General features: G+C 37.5%; 1 protein-coding gene across 5 annotated transcripts in view; it reads right to left on the reverse strand.

Annotated features, from left to right (window-relative positions):
• Positions 1–20,624, reverse strand: part of KCNQ5 (potassium voltage-gated channel subfamily Q member 5) — a gene marked incomplete at both ends in the record, with an annotated part of 479,225 nt that overhangs the window by 83,499 nt on the left and 375,102 nt on the right. For all 5 annotated transcript variants that reach the window (XM_084228523.1, XM_084228521.1, XM_084228524.1 and 2 more), the window contains 2 exons: positions 8,303–8,428; positions 8,696–8,871. In XM_084228523.1, coding sequence (XP_084084649.1) covers positions 8,303–8,428; positions 8,696–8,871 — 302 coding nt within the window. The remainder of the gene's footprint in view (positions 1–8,302; positions 8,429–8,695; positions 8,872–20,624) is intronic.

The following is a 20,624-nucleotide window of genomic DNA, read 5'->3' on the forward strand; positions in this document are numbered from 1 at the left end:
ATCATCTTGTTTCACCCTTGCTCACTGCACTTGAACCACCTGTTTGCTCAGTATCTCAAATAGATGATTCTATTTCTTCCTCAGGGCCTTTGCACATCCTGTTTCTGCAGACAGAATTGTTCTCCCCATTTTAACAAGGTTCCTTCTTACCTTTCAATCCTCATCCAAATGCTAACTTAGAGCGGTCATCCCAATGCACTCCATCTATAAGAGGGGGTCTGGTCACTCTAATTCAGCTTCTTGTTTCTTAAAGCACTAATCATAAGTGGCAGTTGACTTTATTTATTTATTTATTCATTCATTCATTCATTTATTTATTTATTTCCTTTGCTAGAAAGAACATGTCTTTAGCTTTGTTATCATTCTAACATCTGGCATGATGCTCACACCAAGTGTGAGGAACTCAACAAATGTTTAGTAAATAAATTAAGAATCTTCTCAAGAACATAGATGACAAGTAGAGAGAAAAATACAGGGCAAGGCCTTCTGGAAATCTTTCTTGAGACTTTCTTGGATGGATTTATGTGGGTTTGCAGAGAGGATAGGCTGAAGAGGGGAGGGATGGTGGCTTTCTGGAAGGGTAAGGTATACCCAAGGAAGCAGAGGAACTGGCACCAGTGGGATGGCTGGAGGGGCTTGTCTTGCACTGTGAAAGGACACTTCTTCCAATGTGTGGGGTAGAGGTGGGCATAGTGTAAAAGGAGGGCAGTGAAAGAAAAGGTGGGGTGCCTAAGCACCTCATGAAAATGCATGAAATGCAGGCAAGGCTTGGGGCTATGAAGGTGAGAAGGTAAGAAGGTGCCAAATACAAATCAGCAAGAGACCTCTGGGTGGAGGAGGGAGAGGAAATGAGTAGAACAAGTAAATCTAATGTCATGAACAGTCTCAGTAAGGGGACTCAAAGAAATTCCTTGAGATTGGAGAAAAAAAAATCTCAGGCTCATTTATATTCCCATCAGATCTTAAATATGTGGGGAAGATTCACCTACTATACTTTTCTTTTTTCCCTGCAAAACACCTTAATCCTTTTATAGCAGTTTATTAGTGATAATAAACTGAAGGAGGAATTTCATGATCTGGTCACAGCAATAATGTTACATATCATGGTTTGCCTTACATTCTGAGGATACATTCAAGTTATTCTCCTAGGCCCAGTGCTCAGAGTGGATTTTATACAACTGCCTTGATTGTTAAGAGTAAGACATGGTGAAATGACTTAGGTGCATGCCAGTGTTTTCTCTGAGTATAGAAGAATGTCTGGTCTCTGGCCCTCTGACTCTAAGGCTGCCCTTCTCTGGGTGGGGTGGTTTTTGGGGGAGGAGAGTGTAATGAGCTTTGAGAGCCACACCTTGGACTCCCTCTGGGGTTGTCAAAGACCAGCCATCTCTCTCACATCTCTGGGTGAGGCTTCTGATGACTGAATTTCATTGCGGGCAGGAGACAGGAAAGACCACTTCCTCCACTTTGATTTCAAAGTTGCTCTGAACAGTGTTTGTTTGAAAGCTTTGGGACATTCTGTTGCCAGGGTAGACTTAGAAGGATCTAGTGGCAGGGTGGCAGTTTTGTCTCTTCCAAGCTAGAGTTCGCAGGGGTTTCCTTTATTTTGTGCCAAAGGGAGCATCATTTGACTTTTTGTGGCTGCCAAAAGGACAATTGGGTCTTCGGATGTGAACAGAGTGGTAGCACCAGAGAGGAAATGATGGTGTTTCTAAGACACACTTACAATAAAAAGACATGAGCCTTTCCCAAGAATTCTTATGACCCATCTCCTTGATGTAGCTGCTGATTTTCTAAGGCAATGATTGGGTGTATTTAATAAACCATCCTCAGATGAGGCCAGCACAAATACTCACTGATTTTCTGGACTTTCAGGTCAAGCTGCTCTTGAAATCCCAGTGTATCTCCTTGGAACACAACAACTGCATTATGGTTTTCTTCTCCTAAGACCTGGAATGCCCCGCTAATGTTTATCATATGCATATGAGCTGAGGTACAGAAGCCCTCTTGGTGCTCACCGTCCACACTTGTGCTAACAATAAGCCCATGTCTGTTAGATCTTGTAAGTCTTTCAGGGTCTGAACCCAGTAATGACCCATTTCATTTTGATCCAAAGTCAGAGAAAGGCAGGTTTGCCAGAATTCCAAAGACACCAACTCTTCAGGGAAACTGTGGAACAGCAGCTTGTTTCTGGGAAACCTGAGGGGCTGTATATGTGATCTTCAGGGGACTGGAGGAAATCACACCTGGAGGAAGTCCCCTGTATTGGGCATAATTCCATTGTTTGACCACCTTCCAGAGAGTCTAAGAGACATGCTGGTTAATGTGATGGATGGAGTAAACTTACTTTTCCTTCCCTCTCTTCCTGTGTTTATTTGTTGTTAACAATATTTCTACTCATTGTTTTTTGATTAATATTTACTATACCATTTCAAAGGTTACAAACTTTTGAATTTACTTAAAAATTTAAAGGATAGGGCCTCCCCTGGTGGCGCAGTGGTTAAGCGCTGGGCTGTGAAGCTGCCTGCAGCCTCTGCAGCACCGGTTCAATCCCCAGCTGCCGGCGAGAGTCCCACATGGCGCACAGACCTCTCCTGGCGCCCGCTGCTCCCCTCAGCAGTGTACTTCGCCACTCTGCCTGTTCTGCTCCCTGCTCTGGCTCTGGTGAATTCTCTCACCCTCCTGCGCTTCTGACTGTACCCAGTGCTTGTATAAATAAATAAATAAATCTTTAAAAAAAATTAAAGGATAAATAATCTTGCACTATCTCTTTCAGGACAGTTTTAGATAGAATATATGTTCATTAATTGAGAGGATGCCATTTATCATTCCACTTTATGACATGTGGGGGCAGCTGGCAGATACATTCCCAGGTTGTAGCCTGACATACAGATCAGGACCTGAGGGGGCTGGCCCACTTCAACCTGTTGCTCCACCTCAGGAATCCTGGAAATCAGCACAATTTCTCTGGTTGAATCACTTTCTTGAAGGTGATTTGGCAGATGGCAACAGCTCAGATAAATTCTTTTGCTCTCATATTCCATATGTTCAGTTGCAGTCATGCAGGTGAGAAAAGATATTTTCTGAAATTCTGTGGGTTGAAAATGTTGGCATAAAGGTGTAATTGTGTTAGCAAAGTCTAAGGTGGACTGGGGGCACCTTACTATGTCCAGCAATCAAGATGCTTCCTCAGGAATAAAACTGAAAAACAAATGCAAATTCTGGTCCTAGCTTTCTTGATTTTTTTTTTTTATGGGATAAAAGATGTGTTGTGGGACTATAACCTAGAGGTCACGTTGCAGGCTTTCATTTTTTTTTTTCCAATAGCAATATCAATTCCAGTCCAGGAATCATAAACCCTTCCTATTTTCCTTCAAGCAGCAAATTAACCAATAATATTTATTTATTGGTCTGATTTTGAGGATACGGTTATGCATAATAGTTTATAAGTAGTGCACTCATATGAACAGTTAAGAATATATTATTTATAGATTCCCACAGCACAGCATAACTTCCCCGTAAGGGAGTCCTTAGAGGAGAATGACTCATGTTGGCAGTTTGTTAGCATGCCTCCCCCCTTTCTTTTTCTCTGTTTCATATTCTCTTCCCTTTTCTCTTTTTTCTTGAGGCCACTTCCTGAGCACCTAGTTTCAAGCAGTGGGTTGTCATAGAACCTGTGTAGTTAATTTTGAAGTTGGTCAGCTTGAATTAGGAGATCAGAAAATTTTTTGATCTTCAAACAGCAGAATCTCCTGTGGGGGAGGCATCATGAGATTTGGGTTCTGCTGTGGTGACTAGCCCAGGGAATTAGCACTCCATACACTCTTCTAGCTCCTAGTCAAATGTAATAATAGTGGCGACTATCATTTGTCATGTGCTTGATAAAGCATGTCTGCTTCACCTAATCTCATTTAACACAAGCAACAATTTTGTGTTTGGGTAATATCATTTAATCAATTGTACAGAGATACTAAATGATTGCTTAATATCATACCTCCACTAAATCATAATGATGGTGGAGTTAGATCCCAGGGTTTCTGACTACAATTCTTCTGTTCCTTTCCATATAACCTGGGCTCACTGCTTATGAAATACTGAGTAAAAATGTAAGGCACGTGTGAAATGACATTATTAAAGGAAATTCTCCTTAGGAAAGAATTCCTTAAAGGGGCTTATGACCAATATGCTTTATAAACACAAGCAATATAGGTTGTGCTTATAGATTTCATAATAGCTAGGATTTGTTTTTGGTGAGTGAAGTCTGGGATATTTGTGTCTCAGGTTTTACTTGATAATTGATAATGTTCTTGACCAACTGGGAACTGAGGTGTTGATTATCTCATGACCGACTGGGAACTGAGGTATTGATTATCTCATGACCAAGTAAAGCTTTGATATCATTAACTTTTATTTAATATACAGAGACTGAGTTAGAAAACAAGAGCTTGTAAGAGTGCAGAAAACATTTTGTGCTGGTGAACTGAATGTAAGGAGGGTTGATTTTCTGAAGGGTAACTGGTAACTGGTATTATCAATAATATTTTTATTCATTCCACTCATTCACACAATTCTTATTCTTAGGTATTGTGAGGGGATGAAACACATGCATAATCTTGGGATGTATGATCTGCTGAATGCACAGTAGACTATAGTATACATGGACACTTCTGTGTTTTACTTAGAGAAAGATTGTCAGATTTTCAGGATGAATTTTAGGACCAAGTCTGGCTGATCCCAAGTTATTCTACATGCCAGAAGTAATCAATTCAAGCACATGGTCTCAGGTGGAAGCTGTATTCAGATGCTTATTCAAGAGTAGACTTATGCCATCTGTTGCTGGATGTGGCATGGGTTTTTTCTTTTTAAACCCATAATACTATCTTCATAAAAAAAGTAACAGTAAATAGGAAGACAAGATGACCTTCAAGAACAGGTCATTACCAGGAAAAGTTACTCAGGAAAATCAGATATTAAGTTCTTTGCTTCAGAATAAATCTAAAGCAAATCAAAAGGAAAAAAAAAAAAACAGAAAATAGAGCTAATAATTAAAACCATCTCCAAGAAAACCTTTTTTTCTTTTATTAAAAAAATTATTCCAGAATAAGGCTAAAACAACTAAAAACAAGGAAAATAATAATAGGAAATAATGTTAAATGGAGCTCTGCTCAGCAATCAGAAGATCCTCTTTCCCTGTAGCTGCCAATGGCTCAGCAAGGAGAATTGCCTCTCTTTGCCCCTCCTCCACTTCCTCTTGAGTCATCATGCCCCTTTGGTTGCCACTTCATCACAACCCGATTCTCAAACCCCTTATGTGCCTAAGCTGTGGGTCCTCGGTGAAGCATACAGCTCCTTGTGTGTTTTTTTGTTGTTGTCAGAAAGGTGCCTCTATCTCTCTCTACACTAATAGTAGCGGACACCTCTGACTGGGCACCAGCTGTGGTCTTAGCCCCAGGACCTTAATATCAGTTATCCCACTCACTCAGTGAGCAAGGTATTGGTATTCACTAATATGGAATTGTTCTCAAGGGTCAAGTTTCTCTGAATTGTTATGGGCTTTGAGCACTGATGATCACATCTTGGTATCCCTCGAAAAGTTGGAGGATAGCCAATAGCTTTTTAATGGAAGGAGCTTAGTAGTTAGTATTTAGAGTTCACTGGGATACTGTAACTATGGACTCTAAGTTGCACTTTCATATTTAATGTTGATACTTTGGGTTTTATAAAACAGTGGATTCTTTTTATTCACGAAAGCCTAGCACTTTAGAACACTCAATTCAGGATGTTTTCACTTCCCCTCTTACTCTGGATACTTCCATAGTTTCAAGACATTCATTGAGGAGATTTTTAACTAAAAAGTATCCAGTCATATATTTCACTAAACTCTTGATTAATATATAATCAGTGGTATTAATATTCACACTGGAGACCTAGTATATGTAATGGATAAAATAGAAAAGAAATGAATAGAAATATTAAGCCTTCTTGTTTGCTTTTTCTATTTTTTTAGGCTTCAGACAATTGTGTTAATCAGTCAGTTAATATCAACAAACCTGCTATGGACCAACAAGGCCTTTTTTTTCCCTCTAGAAACTTGACTTCTTAGAAGATTTTTACTTTCATATTCAAGATTAGACCAAAAAAAAACAGAGACATAATTAGGCCATTCAAGGAAACTGTTAAGTACAGGTTAAACCTCAGTCAAAACAGCACTACGAAAGGGGAATCAATGAAAGTCGCAGATAATGACCTTTGAAAACCTGCTAACGTGGGTTATTCTTGCAAAAGAAACAAGCTGGTGACTAAGTGAAGGGTATATTAAGAGTTTCCCACACACTGTTTAGCACACAATGCAGCAGTTCATATTAGTAAGAAGGAGGAAAGGAAGACTAATGCAAGGACAGAGAGCTGCCAGGCTGAACTCACCAACACCTGCATCTCAATGGGAAAAGATGTACCTAAGTGCCTCAGTAATTTAAATGTTGGCATTATTCAAGAGAAGCAAAAATTAAACCTAATTCAAATCATTGCTCTCAAGCCTGGAATAATAAGCTGTTTTCCCCTTGCAGGCTCGAAAAGGCTCCTGTGTTCTCAGTTTACACAGTTTCTCTCACCATGAGTCAGAGATTTTCATTTGCTCTCTACATATAAAAAGTATTTTAAGAATGTCAGATGACTGCTTTCTTTTGGGTTTCTACTTTCTTCCTTTCAAAATATCCATTATTGCTTGTGGGGAGTATTGTGTATATGTGTGTGTGTGTGTGGGGGAGGAGTTGGAAACCAAATTATTAAACAAACGGAATGTTTTATTACCAATGGCACAATCTTGTAGACCTATAATGATTTAAGAAAAAAGTCATAATCTTCAGGTGAATATACTTTCTGTTCTTACTCATTTTATTGCTGGTATGTAACCAGCAAAGATACCAATTTCTGCTTCATATAAGCCCTGACAAATTTTTCCTTGCCCTAACAAGAGTTCTAGTCCTTGTTGATGAGTTTTTGATGAACAATGGCCAATGCAACAATTTTCACTTAAATCTTGTCAATGTTTTAAACACAGTTTAAGAAAGTGATATATTTTTATTTTGACAACAACCTAGCATTTAAGAAGTACTAGTGTTAATTTATAAATTAATATAATTTTCTTAAACCAAAGAGATAGGGAATTTATAAATCTCATGTATTTTCATAGTATGTTTTTGGAATGCCTGAAAGAATAATATAAAAAGAAATGTACATTGTATAAAGTGCTCCCCTATTCCATGACATTCTTATTAAGGTACATGTTCCAATGACTGTTTTATAAATTCTTCACAATGTTGAGAAAATATTTTTCAGTGGAAAACTGTGTGTTGGTTAAAGTACACTCTTTCAGGTTATTGGATTCTGGTTTTAAGATGCTCTGCACCTTTCTTGGTCTTTGAGTTATTTTACAACTCTTTAAGCTGTGGGTAACTGGTATTAATGCAAAAGAATTCTTGTTTAGGCATGTAAATAAGTTCTGTCTAGTAGAGGTTTGACTTCCCTTACATACTGTAGAAGAAGCCAATTTTGCTTCTATTTGCACATTAATTTTAGTATTCCTGATTTTGTATTTTTTTTTGGTGTTCCTCATTTTAGCATTTCTGGTTTTGCTCTTTAGATAGTCCTTTGAACTGGATGTAATACCTCACTGGTTCCCTCAATTTTACTAACTTACATTTAAAATAACAATTAAATGAAATCTTTAGCATGTGTTTATTTTCTCTCTATTTGAGAGTTATGATTTTATTTTTATATACTTGGAAAACTATCCTTTCACAAGTATTAAAGGAAATGTAGGTTTTGAGTGTTAAGTTTTGAAAGTAGGTTTCTATAATTTCTGATCTTATGGATCTTCTCTTTTACACTTTTTGTGCTATAATTTTGTTCTTCTAATTTACATTCAGCTACAATTCCTTTTTTAAAAACTTAGATAAACTTTGATGTGTGGCTAACTGTTTCAAAGATAGGAAATTGAAATCTGTGCTCATCAGGTGAAAACAAACAATAAGGCTATCAACATTGTAGAATGTTGACATGTAGAAAAATGACATATTTTAATATTAGCAACAATCTGGTACTCAAGAAATACTACCGATGATTTATAAGAGAAATTAACTTTGTCAAACCAAAATGATAGATAATTATTAGTGCTGTATATTTTCATTCAACTTTCTTTTGGAAGTTAATATTCTTATTAAGTTCATTCATAGGAATCATTATATTATATTCAAACGAAACATTTCATATCATCCAATATATAAAAACTGACGTTTATACTTACTGTGCCCCACCAGAGAGCATCTGCATATGTAGAAAACTCTTTATTGGCATCCTTTTCCACCAGGTAGACAAGGAAAGATGAAAAAATAAGAACCAAAAATCCTATGTACCAAGCTGTGATCAGTTCCTAGATATAAAAGGAATGAAAGATTTTTAGATGTGAAAAAATGTATGAAAAAAGAAAACATCCCTGCATGATTCCATTCATTTTACAACTTCTTGGATATGTATGATGACTTTTAAATAATTCATTTGATATCCTGTCCCCAAATTGTTTTAACCAATTCCTGAAATTGACTAAGCTATCTTGTGAGAGGTTTATACTAGTATAGCCATCACTGAAAAAGTAAACAAAAACAAAAACCTTGTCTATAACTCGAAAAGCAAATCTTACCTTGCTGTGAGCATAAACCACTGAACCTAGTAATTTCCAAGTGCCGCCCCTTCGGTCCATGCGCACCATACGGAGGATCTGTAGGAAACGGAGACTTCTGAGTGCGGACGTTGCAAAAATATTACCCTGAGTTTTTGCAGAAACAACTGCTATTGAAGCAATAAGAACAATGGTATCTGAAAGAAACAGGTTGGAAACAGTCATAAGTAGCATGACAAGGAATTTTTACTTTTCAAACAAAATATCAGTAAAGGCTCACTTGGGTCTCTCAGGGGATCCCCAATCTGGTATATGTAGTGCTACTCGGGCTTTATGATGCCTGAATCTTGAGAAACTGAGAAGAAGACCTACCTATTCCAGGCTTTACATATATAATTTTGAAACATTTACTATTTAACTTTCCAACAGGTGGGCAATGAGCTTCAGAAAGTTCAATGTTAGGGGAGCCTTGGGGCTAGGGGCAGCCTTGCACAACTTGTATAATAGTTTTGTTGGCATTGCTGTTCTTTCCTCCACTTCCCCCAAAAGGGGCTTCTGCCAGGGCCCCAACACCTGGCTTCCCAGTTGATGGCATGAGTACCACAAGCTGTCTAGCTCTGAAAGTGCCACTTGGTAGAGTCATGTCTCTTGCTTTCTTGTCAAGTCTGTAGCTCCTTTTTGCTAAATATTCCCTTAACTTGAGGAGTCTGCAACCTCACATAAGGTTTAATAGAAGTGTCAACTATGCTGCGTACTCTGGGTTCTCTGAGTAGAGTACTCTTTATAACTGGTCAGTCAGTGATATGCAAGTGTTGTACACAAGTTAAATAATATTACATTTGTTACAACAGAATATGTAATTATGTACAGTGTATCTTGCATGAGAATGAATATTTAATATTTGACATATTTACATTTGACTTAAAATGGTCTTTCTTAAGCTAAAAGAGAAAAAATAGGTAATAAAAGCACAGAAAAGACAAAAGAGGAAGTAATTGCTCCAAGGGTAAATATCTGAGTGCTGGAAAGTAGACTTTGAAGTGGAAAGAGTGAACGGACACCTGTGAGTTTTAAAATGAGTTGCTTTGACCTTAACATCTTCTAATAAAATTTCCTTCTGGCTTTACTTATTTTTTTTTTTTAATTTTTTCCTTTTTTAAAAGATTTATTTATTTATTTATACAAGCACTGGGTACAGTCAGAAGTGCGGAAGGGTGAGAGAATTCACCAGAGCCAGAGCGGGGAACAGAACAGGCAGACTGACGAAATACACCGCTGAGGGGAGCAGTGGGCACAGCAGGAGAGGTCTCTCATGCCATGTGGGACCCTCGCTGGTGGCCGGGGATCGAACTGGTGCTGCAGAGGCTGTGGGCAGCTTCTCAGCCCAGTGCTCAACCACTGCGCCACCAGGGGAGACCCTCCTTTTGGCTTTATATGGGCTTTGTATGGCGGCATCCAGAGCCTGAAGAGGGGTTCCACTTCAAGGGTGTTGGATTTATAATGTTTCTGTTAATCTTCTGGATAAATTGCTATATGACTGTGTGTTCATTCATCCCAGTCCTTCTCCTTGCACTGAGAAAGCTGGGTCCTGGTGTGGACTGAGAGGACCTTCTGAATCACTTTCTTGGTGCTCCTTTTGGGTCAGGATTTGGAAAGGGGAATCAGCGATAGGCAGTACAAGGGGCTTTTTCTAATTGAATCTCAATGCTATATGACTTTGTGGTAGGGAGAACAGAGTCACAATGCATATTGGAAATGAGAAGGAAGTAAGTATGTTGACACAGTCACCAAAGTCATTATTTAACCAAATAAAAATCACTTACAAAGCAATATGTATAATGTGATCTTATTTTAATGAAAATATGTATTAACTAGAAAAACATGTGAGACTTTATATAGATTATTACTATTAATTATCTCTGGGGGGGTGAGAATTAGGGAGAATATGTAGATACTGGTACATTTCTTTTTCTAAGCTATTAATTTATGTAATTTTGGAATTATGTAACAAAGACTATGTTTTTTTTGGAATTAGAGGAAGAAGCTTAAAAAAGACTTAATTTTTTAAAAATTTAACACATCCCTTGGTTTATATCACTTGGAGGGATTTACCACTGAGTCAGTTCATAAATATTCCTTAAATGGCCCTGCTGGATATATATTTGCTTTGAGTTCTCATTGTAATTCTGCTTCCATCAAAGTGTATAAAGAGAGGAAGAAGGTACAACACCCCATTTACTATGTTAAAATAACGCAGCTAGTAGAAATAAGTAAACTACTAGTATGGATACAGAAAATACAGCCTAGAACTTTATAGTTCTAAGTGCTTTTCAAATGCTATATTATTTAATCCTTATAATAACCATGTAGGTGGTATTCTGCAGGTTCCATCTTGCAGGTGAAAAAGCCAAGGCACAAAGAGCTCATATGTGTTAATTTATTAAAACAGCTATAGATCTGCTAGACTGCAGCACAAAAATTCTGTTCTGAAGTTGGTTCATTATAGAAAACCTAGAACAGGGAAAAGGGACACTGCTGACTTGAGATAATTAAAAAAATTTAGCACATAATCTAAATGTTTGAATCATAATTTAAATGTTTGAAGTCACAAAATATGCAAAGGTAGACACAGATGTGATTTAATGCTCTTATGGCAAGTCAGATCAGATGATTAAGTCAGAGATCAGTAAAATGAATTCATAGATGAACAGCCAAATGGCACACTATGAATGCAATGCAAAAAATGCTCTGGTGGGATTCTCAGTGGTCCCCTAGAATTTTGCTATCAGTTCTACCTGGAATATTTCTTAGGCTAATATTTTAGAAGTTATAAAAAATCTTAACTTTTATTTTCAATTCTGTGTTATATTTGTAGTCTATGACTTTATAGAGTGGGGGTTTCACAAGGTTAGATACTTAGGTCCCAAATATCTAAAACAGTGCCTGAAACATGGCAGGCAATCAAATATTTATAGAATGAACTGAGATTAGAAAAACACTTAAAAAGTAGCATGAGCTTTGTTCTCTTGCCATTTCAGTGGTTTGATAACTGGGTTCTGATTTAAAATATTCAGAAGTCAATGAAGCCTGAATGCTCCCACAGCACTAGTTCATAGGTAAAATGCCTTAAGTTTTATAAAAAGCAAATTCACTAAAATTTGCTTTTTCCAAAATTGAGTAGGGCATTCTTTAAATACTCCTGAACTCCCCTCTTGCCATGGACAAATTAAATGAATAGCTCACATGAATTAATTCCCTGTGAAGGAAATTCATGAACTAGCTGAGGGACTACTATATTTTGGGCAAATGAGAAAATACCAACATGGAAACAGGAAGGAATGGCTGAGACACACTATTACCATAAACCCTACACCCATCAGGAGAGAACCCTCAACCCTCCATTATTCCCTAACAAGCAAAGTGTTTGGTTCCCACCTCCAGATCTCAACTTTTCAGACTTCCATTTCAGTGACAGTCCCCAATATGACTGTTTCCGAAATCCAACAGCCAGCATCTGTGAGGCCCAAAAGATTACAAAAAACAATAACAACTATAACAGAACCAGTTATAAAGGGTGTGCGCACTCGCTATAGCTGTCACTGTAGGGCTCTATGCAGACAAACAAGCAGAAATGTCATTTCCCAGTCTGTCCATGAAAGGACTGTGCATATTTTAAAAACTGCAGTCTGAGGGTCAGTTTTTTTCTTCCAATTTTATTGATTTGACAATCCCTTACACAGCTACATAATTTTGAGATTACAGCATCACACCCATATGTGCACATGCTTCTCACCCTCCAAAAAAGCTCTGGTGCCAATAGCCAGTTACCTTCCTCCCATATCCTCTCTCCCCCAACCCCATTTCCTCTGGTAACCATTGTATTTTTCAGAGTCTAAAAATTATTACTTTTTTTTCTGGCCAGTTGCTTTCCACTTTAATTTTGTAGCATCTAGGGTGCCTGCAACCCTTTCAGAGATAGGAGGAGCCTTTAGTCACCTACCCTGCCTCTTCGGCCACTCTACTCCAAGTTATCAGTATCTCTCTGGATGGAGCTTGCACACATATCTGGTGCCCCAGCTTTTGAGCTTTTAAGGTTGCTGCCTGGGGGAAGGGTTCCTGGAGCACTTGGCTCTGACAGACTTTGGGGCTTGCATTCAGGAGGTCCATAGGACTATCCCAAATCAAGAAGTCCTTAATGGTCTCAGGAGTACACCTCTCTTCTGTAGTGATACTATAACTATAAACCCACTGCTCAGGGAGCAGGCCAAAATGCCCCACTTCCAAGTTTTCTAGAAGGAATCTCACTAAAAGCTTTCCCAACTGCTGCCTGAGGGTCCAGATTCCAACTGGCCTATATCTAGGTGTGGACCATACATAGTCTTCCCTTTGGGGACATTATGTGCCTCGACACATACTCAACCAATGTAAGCCACTAAGAACAAAGAAGGTACACAGACAATCACTAAGGATTTGTGAGACAACCAGAAGTGCAGGCCAGGCCAATTGACAAGGTTCATCTCCTATACAGGACCATCCTGTCAAGACTAGGAGAGGTGGCCATGTTAGCTAATACATGGAAAGCAACACAGAGTCAAAGAAAATAGAGGAACATATTCCAAACAAAAGAATAACACAAAACTTCAGGAAAAGAAATAGAGATATGTTCATTGAGGTCAGAAGAAGAATGCATGAACAGAGCAAGAAATGGAATGGACAGAAAATATTAAAAAGTATCCAAAAGAAATCAGAGAGCTGAAGAATATAACTCAGAATACATTAAAATCTTTAACTTAAAACCCAAAACTGTAAAACTCCTAGGAGAAAAGATCTCTGATAGCTGTCTTTGAAGTGAGTTTTTTGTATTCAATAGGAAAAGAAAAGACAACAAAAGCAAAAACAAATAAAGCAAACCACATTAAACTAAAAATTGTCTGCACAGTAAAGGAAGCCATCAACAAAATGAAAATGCAATTTATAGGATGGGATAAAATATTTGCAAATCATTTATCTGCTATGGAGTTAATATCTAAGACATAAATAACATATACAACTCAAAACAATCTAGTTGAAACATGGGCAGAGAAACTGAATAGATGTTTTTTCTCAAAGAAGACATAAAAATGGCCAATGGGTATATGAAAAGATACTCAACATCATTAATCATCAGGGAAATGCAAATCAAAACCACAATAAGAGATCATTTTGTACCTGTTAGAATGGCTATTATCAAGACAAGAGATCATGAGTGTTGAAAAGTATGTGGAAAAAAGGAAACCCTTATGGACTGTTAGTGGGAAGGTGAGTTGGGACCACCACTGGGGAAACAGTATGCATGTTCCTCAAAAAATTAAAAATAGAATTACCATGATCCAGCAATCTCATTTCTGGGTACATATCCAAAGGAATTGAAACAGAATCTGAGAATTCTGTACAATGTGTTCATAGTAACCTTCATCTCAATAGCCAACATACGGAAGAAACTCAAGTGTCTATTAACAGATGAATAAAAAAGATATATCTACATATCTATGGCTGTATCCATAATGGAATATTGTCCTGTCATGAGAAAGAAGGGGATCCTAACATGGACCTCGACGGCATTATAGTAAGTGAAAGAAGAGAAAGACAAACATCGCATGATGTCACCTATATGTGGAATCTAAAAAAAAAGTAGAACTCATAGAAACAGACTAGAATTATGATTGCTAGAGGCTGGGGGTTGGGGGAAATGAGCAGATTATAAACTTCAATAGCAATAAGATGAATAACTTCTGGAAGTATAACCTATAACATGATGATTATAGTTAATAATAATGTATTGCAAGTTGCTAAGAGAATAAATCTTAAATGTTCTCACCACAAGAAAGAAATGGTAATTATGTGATGTAATGGAGATGTTAGCCAACAATCATTTTACAATATATAAGATCAAATCAGTGGGTTGTACAACTTTAAACTTGTAAAATGTTACATACCAATTATATCTCAATATAGCTAAGGAAAATTGGGTAGAGTTGCTTAAGATATGCAACCAGTTAATCATTTGAAATGCTTTTTGAAATAGAAGACTTGAAAATGAAGAAAACATATTTTATTATAAAGTGGGATTTATGGGCAGCCTTTGAACTTTATTGGCTTCAGATTCATTTGTTTCCAACCATGTGTTAAGCAGTTCATTGAGTGTTAAGCATTAAATACTTGTATTAGAAATGAATACTCATCCGATAATCAATCTATCAGAAATATTTATCAAGTACCTACTATGTATCAGGCATTGTGCTAAATGCTTTGGGCATATCAGTGGTTCTCAATGGAGACAATAATGTTCCCCAGGGGACATTTGACAATGTCTGGAGACATATTTGGCTGTCATAACTGAGAGGGTTGCTGCTATTGGCATCTAGTGGTAGAGGTCAGGGAGAAACATTTTACAATGCACAGAACAATAGCTAGAAAAAAGAATCACCTAGTTCCAAATGCCAATAGCGCTGAGGTTGAGAATACCTGATGTACATTGTTTATGTAATCCTCCAAACAACGCTCAAGGTAGGTAGTATTATTACCAAGTCCTTCTAACAAGTGAAGAATTAAGGCTTATATTGGCCTTAGTTCTAAGTAACTAAGGTCATACATTGAGTCATACAACTCAAGTGGCTGAGTTGGTCTTACTTGACTCCAAAGCTGTCTTTGAGAGGTATGCTGCACCATTTCTTGGCTAAAGAAAATCCAGGGTGAGATGGGGGTGTGCGTATGGAAGAAAGGGATAGGCTGCAAAAGTAGGTGGGTAATAAAGAAAGAATAAATTGTTATTGAATAAAGCATTCAGGGAAGAGAGAAGTGTAGGGAGGATGAAGCAGAAATAAAACAACACTAAAAACAGATGGAACTTTTATGTATACATCGAGAAAATGGGGCTAGAGAAAGAAATAGAATTGCTAATAAAAGAGGAGCTCCAATTACATGAAAAAAAGCATGTCATCCTGAGCTCTTAAAATCTACCTCTCCCTAAGGAAAGATATGTGAACAGTTGGGAAGTAGTGAACAATTATTGATTACAAGCAGTCCACGAGAAATGTGAAATACAGACTTACAGGGTATAAGCAAGTTAGTCCACATACTTACTTAATCACTTAGAATGACTTATGAATTCTTCAGATTTGAGGAGACTAAGAAGATTTGTATGAAGTAAATGCTGTAATGATATTTGAAACGCATAGGGACTATAAAAGAGTTTATTATTAGACTCTACTGGAACTTTGCTCCAGAATTATTTAGTCAGCAAAATCAATATAAATTGATTACTAATGTCTTAAAGAGATTAGTCACTGAAGTACTAAAAAAGCCCTCATTAGAAGGTGGATTCACATCAAACACTAACCTATCAGGACCTAAAGATTGGGTTAAAGCAAGGACAATTGTATACCTGAACTTTATCGACTGTTTTGTTTTTCCAATTAGAAAGCATATTTTGCTAAAAATAGATGACTGGATCAAGAAGATGTGGTACATATATACCATGGAATATTACTCAGCATTCAAAAAAGATAAACACATGCAATTTGCTGCAACATGGATGGCGCTGGAAGGGATCATGCTCAGCGAAATAAGCCAAAAAGAAAAAGAAAAATACCGGATGGTCTCACTCATAGCAGGAATCTAGAAAACTTAAATAATGGACCAGGAAAATGAATAACTATAAGAAAGTGAAAATCAAAATCAACAAAAAACTATGAACCAGAGACACTTTTAGGGGGGCGGGGGCGGGAGGGGAGGGATTGGGGTCAGAATGGGGGGCTGCAATTGTATGGGGAATATAACAATAAAATTTATAAAAAAAAAAAAAAAAAAAAGAAAGCATATTTTGCTATACCTAATTTAACATAGAAATCATTATGGAAAAAACTAAACAATATGGAGCAAACACAGCATGGCTGAACACTTCCAAATTAGTAATTGCAGGATAAAAAAGTTTTCTAGAGGTAAACCACACAGTGGGTACATTTTGACTTCTAGAAACTATCTGGAGAGTTTAGGCTTTTAAAATTTTTTGTAAATTATTCTAGAGTCTCAGAAAATTGTTCCGAAAAGTTAACATAAATTTCCTTTCTTGCACTTTAAACTCATTTAATTTTTTTATCTCTGGGAAAAACAGGATAACAACTATGTTATTACTCATGATTATATCTCCACAACTTTTTGTTTCCTTTCTTTGAACTATGTTCAATGGCCATACTATAAACCAAAACATTATAACTAATATATCAAAATACTGGGTGTGGGAATAAGGTTAAGAAGTACATTTACTTAATTAATGGATGACTTGTTAATGAATTTTAGGTTACTTTAAATTTTGCTATTATGATGCTGCTGAAAATGAACACCTCAAATATTTTTGTAGGTTTTCTTTGTGAGGATAAATTTCTCGAGATTGGATTGTTGGGTTGAATGTTGGCACATTTTGATATCAAAATGCCTTCCAAATGGTATTTACCAACTATCACTAACAATATATGAATGTACATGTACTTATGTTTTTCCTCTCCTTGATAACAAAGAGTAATGCAAACAGTGGTAATAGTAACAGCAAAGTTTACTATTTTTACTGTGAGTGTTCTAAGCATTTTCATATATTACATGTGATATTATAAATTTTGCAAATATGATGGGCAAAAATACCACTTCTGAAAAAAAACAGATTTTGGATTCCATGTCATTTAGAAATCATAGCAGTTAAGACTTTGCCCAAGATTATAAAAGTATTTTCATTTATTTAGATGCTCACTTAGATAACATAATTGTTTTTGTTATTTAGAATGCTTTACATGGCAGAGAGAGCTAGCTGTCCACCACAGATGTATTCCTCTCTTCTGAGATGCAGAACTATATTTGGGTCTCTCATCTCCTGCACCGCTGGCCTGCACCCCAGTTCTTCTACACCAAAAAAAGAAAGAAAGAAAGAAAGAAAGAGAGAATAAAATAAAAGAACTATGCCTGGGAAGTGGCTGTTCATCCAGTGACATCCTTTCCCAGGTCGGCTTGCCTTTGGGTGGGATGATGTGACTAGTCATATCTAACAAACGATGTGTGCCTCTTCCAGACTGAGAAGCACAGAGAGAGCCTTATTTACTCTTTGTTCCTCTCTGCCTGCTGTGTGTTGGCACTAAGGATGTCCTCCGGAGTCATTTGCTGAAGATGGTAGTGCCTTTACCAGCCTGGATTCCTAAATAACTGCACAGAGCAGAAACTTTCTTGAAACTCCAACCCCCACCTTCATTGGACTATTTGGTGAAGTTACTGAAATTTGGGGATTTGTATGCCATTACAACTAGCATTAGTCTAACTTATATAATGTAGCTTCATCCAATCCTATAGGATGGTCAATTGTTTCAAAATACTATCTAAATAAAAAGTCCATCCTTTTCCAAATGTTTCCATACTATACTCATTGTGAAGTCTATTTCTGGATTTTATTCTGTTCTATTGCCTATTGCTGCAGCAGTGTGATACTGGGCATCAGTAGAATACTATCCCTTCAATGTTATTTCTTTCTTTTTTTTAAAGATTTATTTATTTATACAAGCACTAGGTACAGTCAGAAGCGTGGGAGGGTGAGAGAATTCACCGAGCCAGAGCGGGGAGCAGAGCAGGCAGAAGGACCGAAGTACACTGCTGAGGGGAGCAGCGGGCAGCTGATGAGGTCTGCGCACCATGTGGGACCCTCTTCAGGTGGCCGGGGAGCAGCTGGGGATCAAATGAGCGCTGCAGAAGCTGCGGGCAGCTTCGCAACCCAGCGCTCAACTGCTGCGCCACCGGGGAGGCCCCAATGTTATTTCTTTAAAATATCATCAATTATTCTAAATGTATCTATTTTCTCAGGTGAATTTCAGAATAGATTATCAATTAGAAAACCCAGAATTTGGCTGGAGATTGCATAGTGAATTTACTGTCTCCTTCACATGCACTGAGTTGTTCAGTTCTGTTGTTTCTGTCTCCCTATCATTTCCCACTGCTACCTTCTTCCTTCCATTTGTCATGTCTCCTCCCTAGTTCAGTCCTCTGCTTCCTCTCTTCTGACCATCCCTACATCTATAATCTGGTCTTTGCTCTCCTATCTTCCTGTAAACTCTGCTTTCTTCTATTGCCAACCAAAATGTTAGTGATTTTATCATTTATTTAATCAAAAACTTATTCAATACATTGAACAAAGATCATGTTATGCTGCTTGGCATTCACCGTGCTCTATGCAATGCCGCTACTCGACCTGCAAAGCCTCTCCCCTCCCTGCCTGGCAGACTCTGACTTGCTTCAAGAGCTCAGCAGTAACATCAATTTGTCAAAGAAGCCTGCTTTCACACCACTAGTACCCAGGGCTCCAAGGTGCACTTCTATCATAATACTTAGCACCACTTTTACAGTAACAGTCTGTTTACTCGCTGGTCTCTTCCATCAAATAATTGAAGGTGTGCCAAAGGGCTTATTTTTCTTTGTAACTTCAGTGTCTAGCTCAGCACTACTAAAGTGTAGATGTTCAATACTTATTTGATGGACAATTATATGATAGGTTATTTGCTTATAGCAAGCAAAGAATTAGAATAAAATTATTTAACATCAAGGGTTCTAGAAATCGTATAGTTAATTAGCCCTCCTTTTGCAGTTGAGAAGCTGAGACATATACAAAAGTTAAAAATTCCATGTTAGAAAAACAACATGCCTGCTATGAGCTAAGCACTGGAGATAGAGCAGTGAATAAAACAGAAGAAATTTTCTGCCCTCAGGAACTTATGTTCTGCTGGGGAAGGTTGACATTAGGCCAATAAATAATACAATGTTGGGCAGTAACAGGGCTCTTGAGAAATGAAAAACAGGGCAGGAGCAGGAGTGCTCTCTGGGGTGAGATGGTCAGGGAAAATGTCTAAGCAGAGGACATTTGGGCCTAGATCTAATGATAAGGGAGACCGTGACCTTATCTAGGGGAAAGTGTTTCAGTTAGAAAAATACAAATACCCTGACACAGAAGAATGGTTGTGCTTTGAAGAGAGATGACGAGGTCAATTTACCTCGCGTTGTATGAAGAAGGGAAGGAGTGGTCTCTGGCAAGATCATGGCGGTTTTGGTAAGAGCTTGCCAAGTCCTTCTAAGTGTGATGGGTTTTATACATTAGAATGAAGGATCGGATTTGTATTTACAAAATCATTTCTGGTTGCCTTTGAGAACATATTAGAAAGGTGCTAGATGTAAGAGTGGAAGGTGGAGGCCGAAAAGAGATGGCAGCAATTTTGTAAAGTAAAAATCAAAATTAACAAGTAACTATAAACTAGAGACACAATGGGGTGCGGGAGAAGGGAGTAGGATCAAAACAAGGGGGTGGGAATAGTATGAGGACTATAAGCAAGATGAAAATGTATACATTGTGAAAAAATGAAAAATGGTATAAAAATTATATAAAAAAGAACACAGCATTATTAGCATATTAAATTTATCCTTAATTTCAGTGTCAGTCCCTAAGTATGAAGCATTTAATTAAAAAAAATTAAATACCAAAAAAATAAAAAGTTGAGGAGGAACCCAGAGGGGTTGGATTTGGGACATGTGATGATGGAGATGTCAGGACTTGCTGAAGAATTGATTGTGGGTGTAATACAAAAAGGGAGTCTATGGGTGACTTCAGAGCAATTGTGTGAACGAAGTGCTATTTACAAAAATGGGAGATACTATGGTGGTATGGAGGCAGAAAGGAGGGCTACTGTAGGAATAAATTTACAGTTTCTTTTTGGCTGTGTTCATTTTGAAATGCCCTCTAGATACCTGGTAGAAGTGGGTGAGGCTGAAATTGTGGGGTAAGGTCAGGACTGCAGAGTGAGGCAATAGAAATACAATTATTTTTGGTGCCATAGAAGCAATCCTCTCCAGTATTAGTAATCTACTAAAACTATTGTTTCAGAATTTGATC

Source organism: Talpa europaea, assembly GCF_964194135.1.
Source record: "Talpa europaea genome assembly, chromosome: 2".
NCBI lineage: Eukaryota > Metazoa > Chordata > Mammalia > Eulipotyphla > Talpidae > Talpa > Talpa europaea.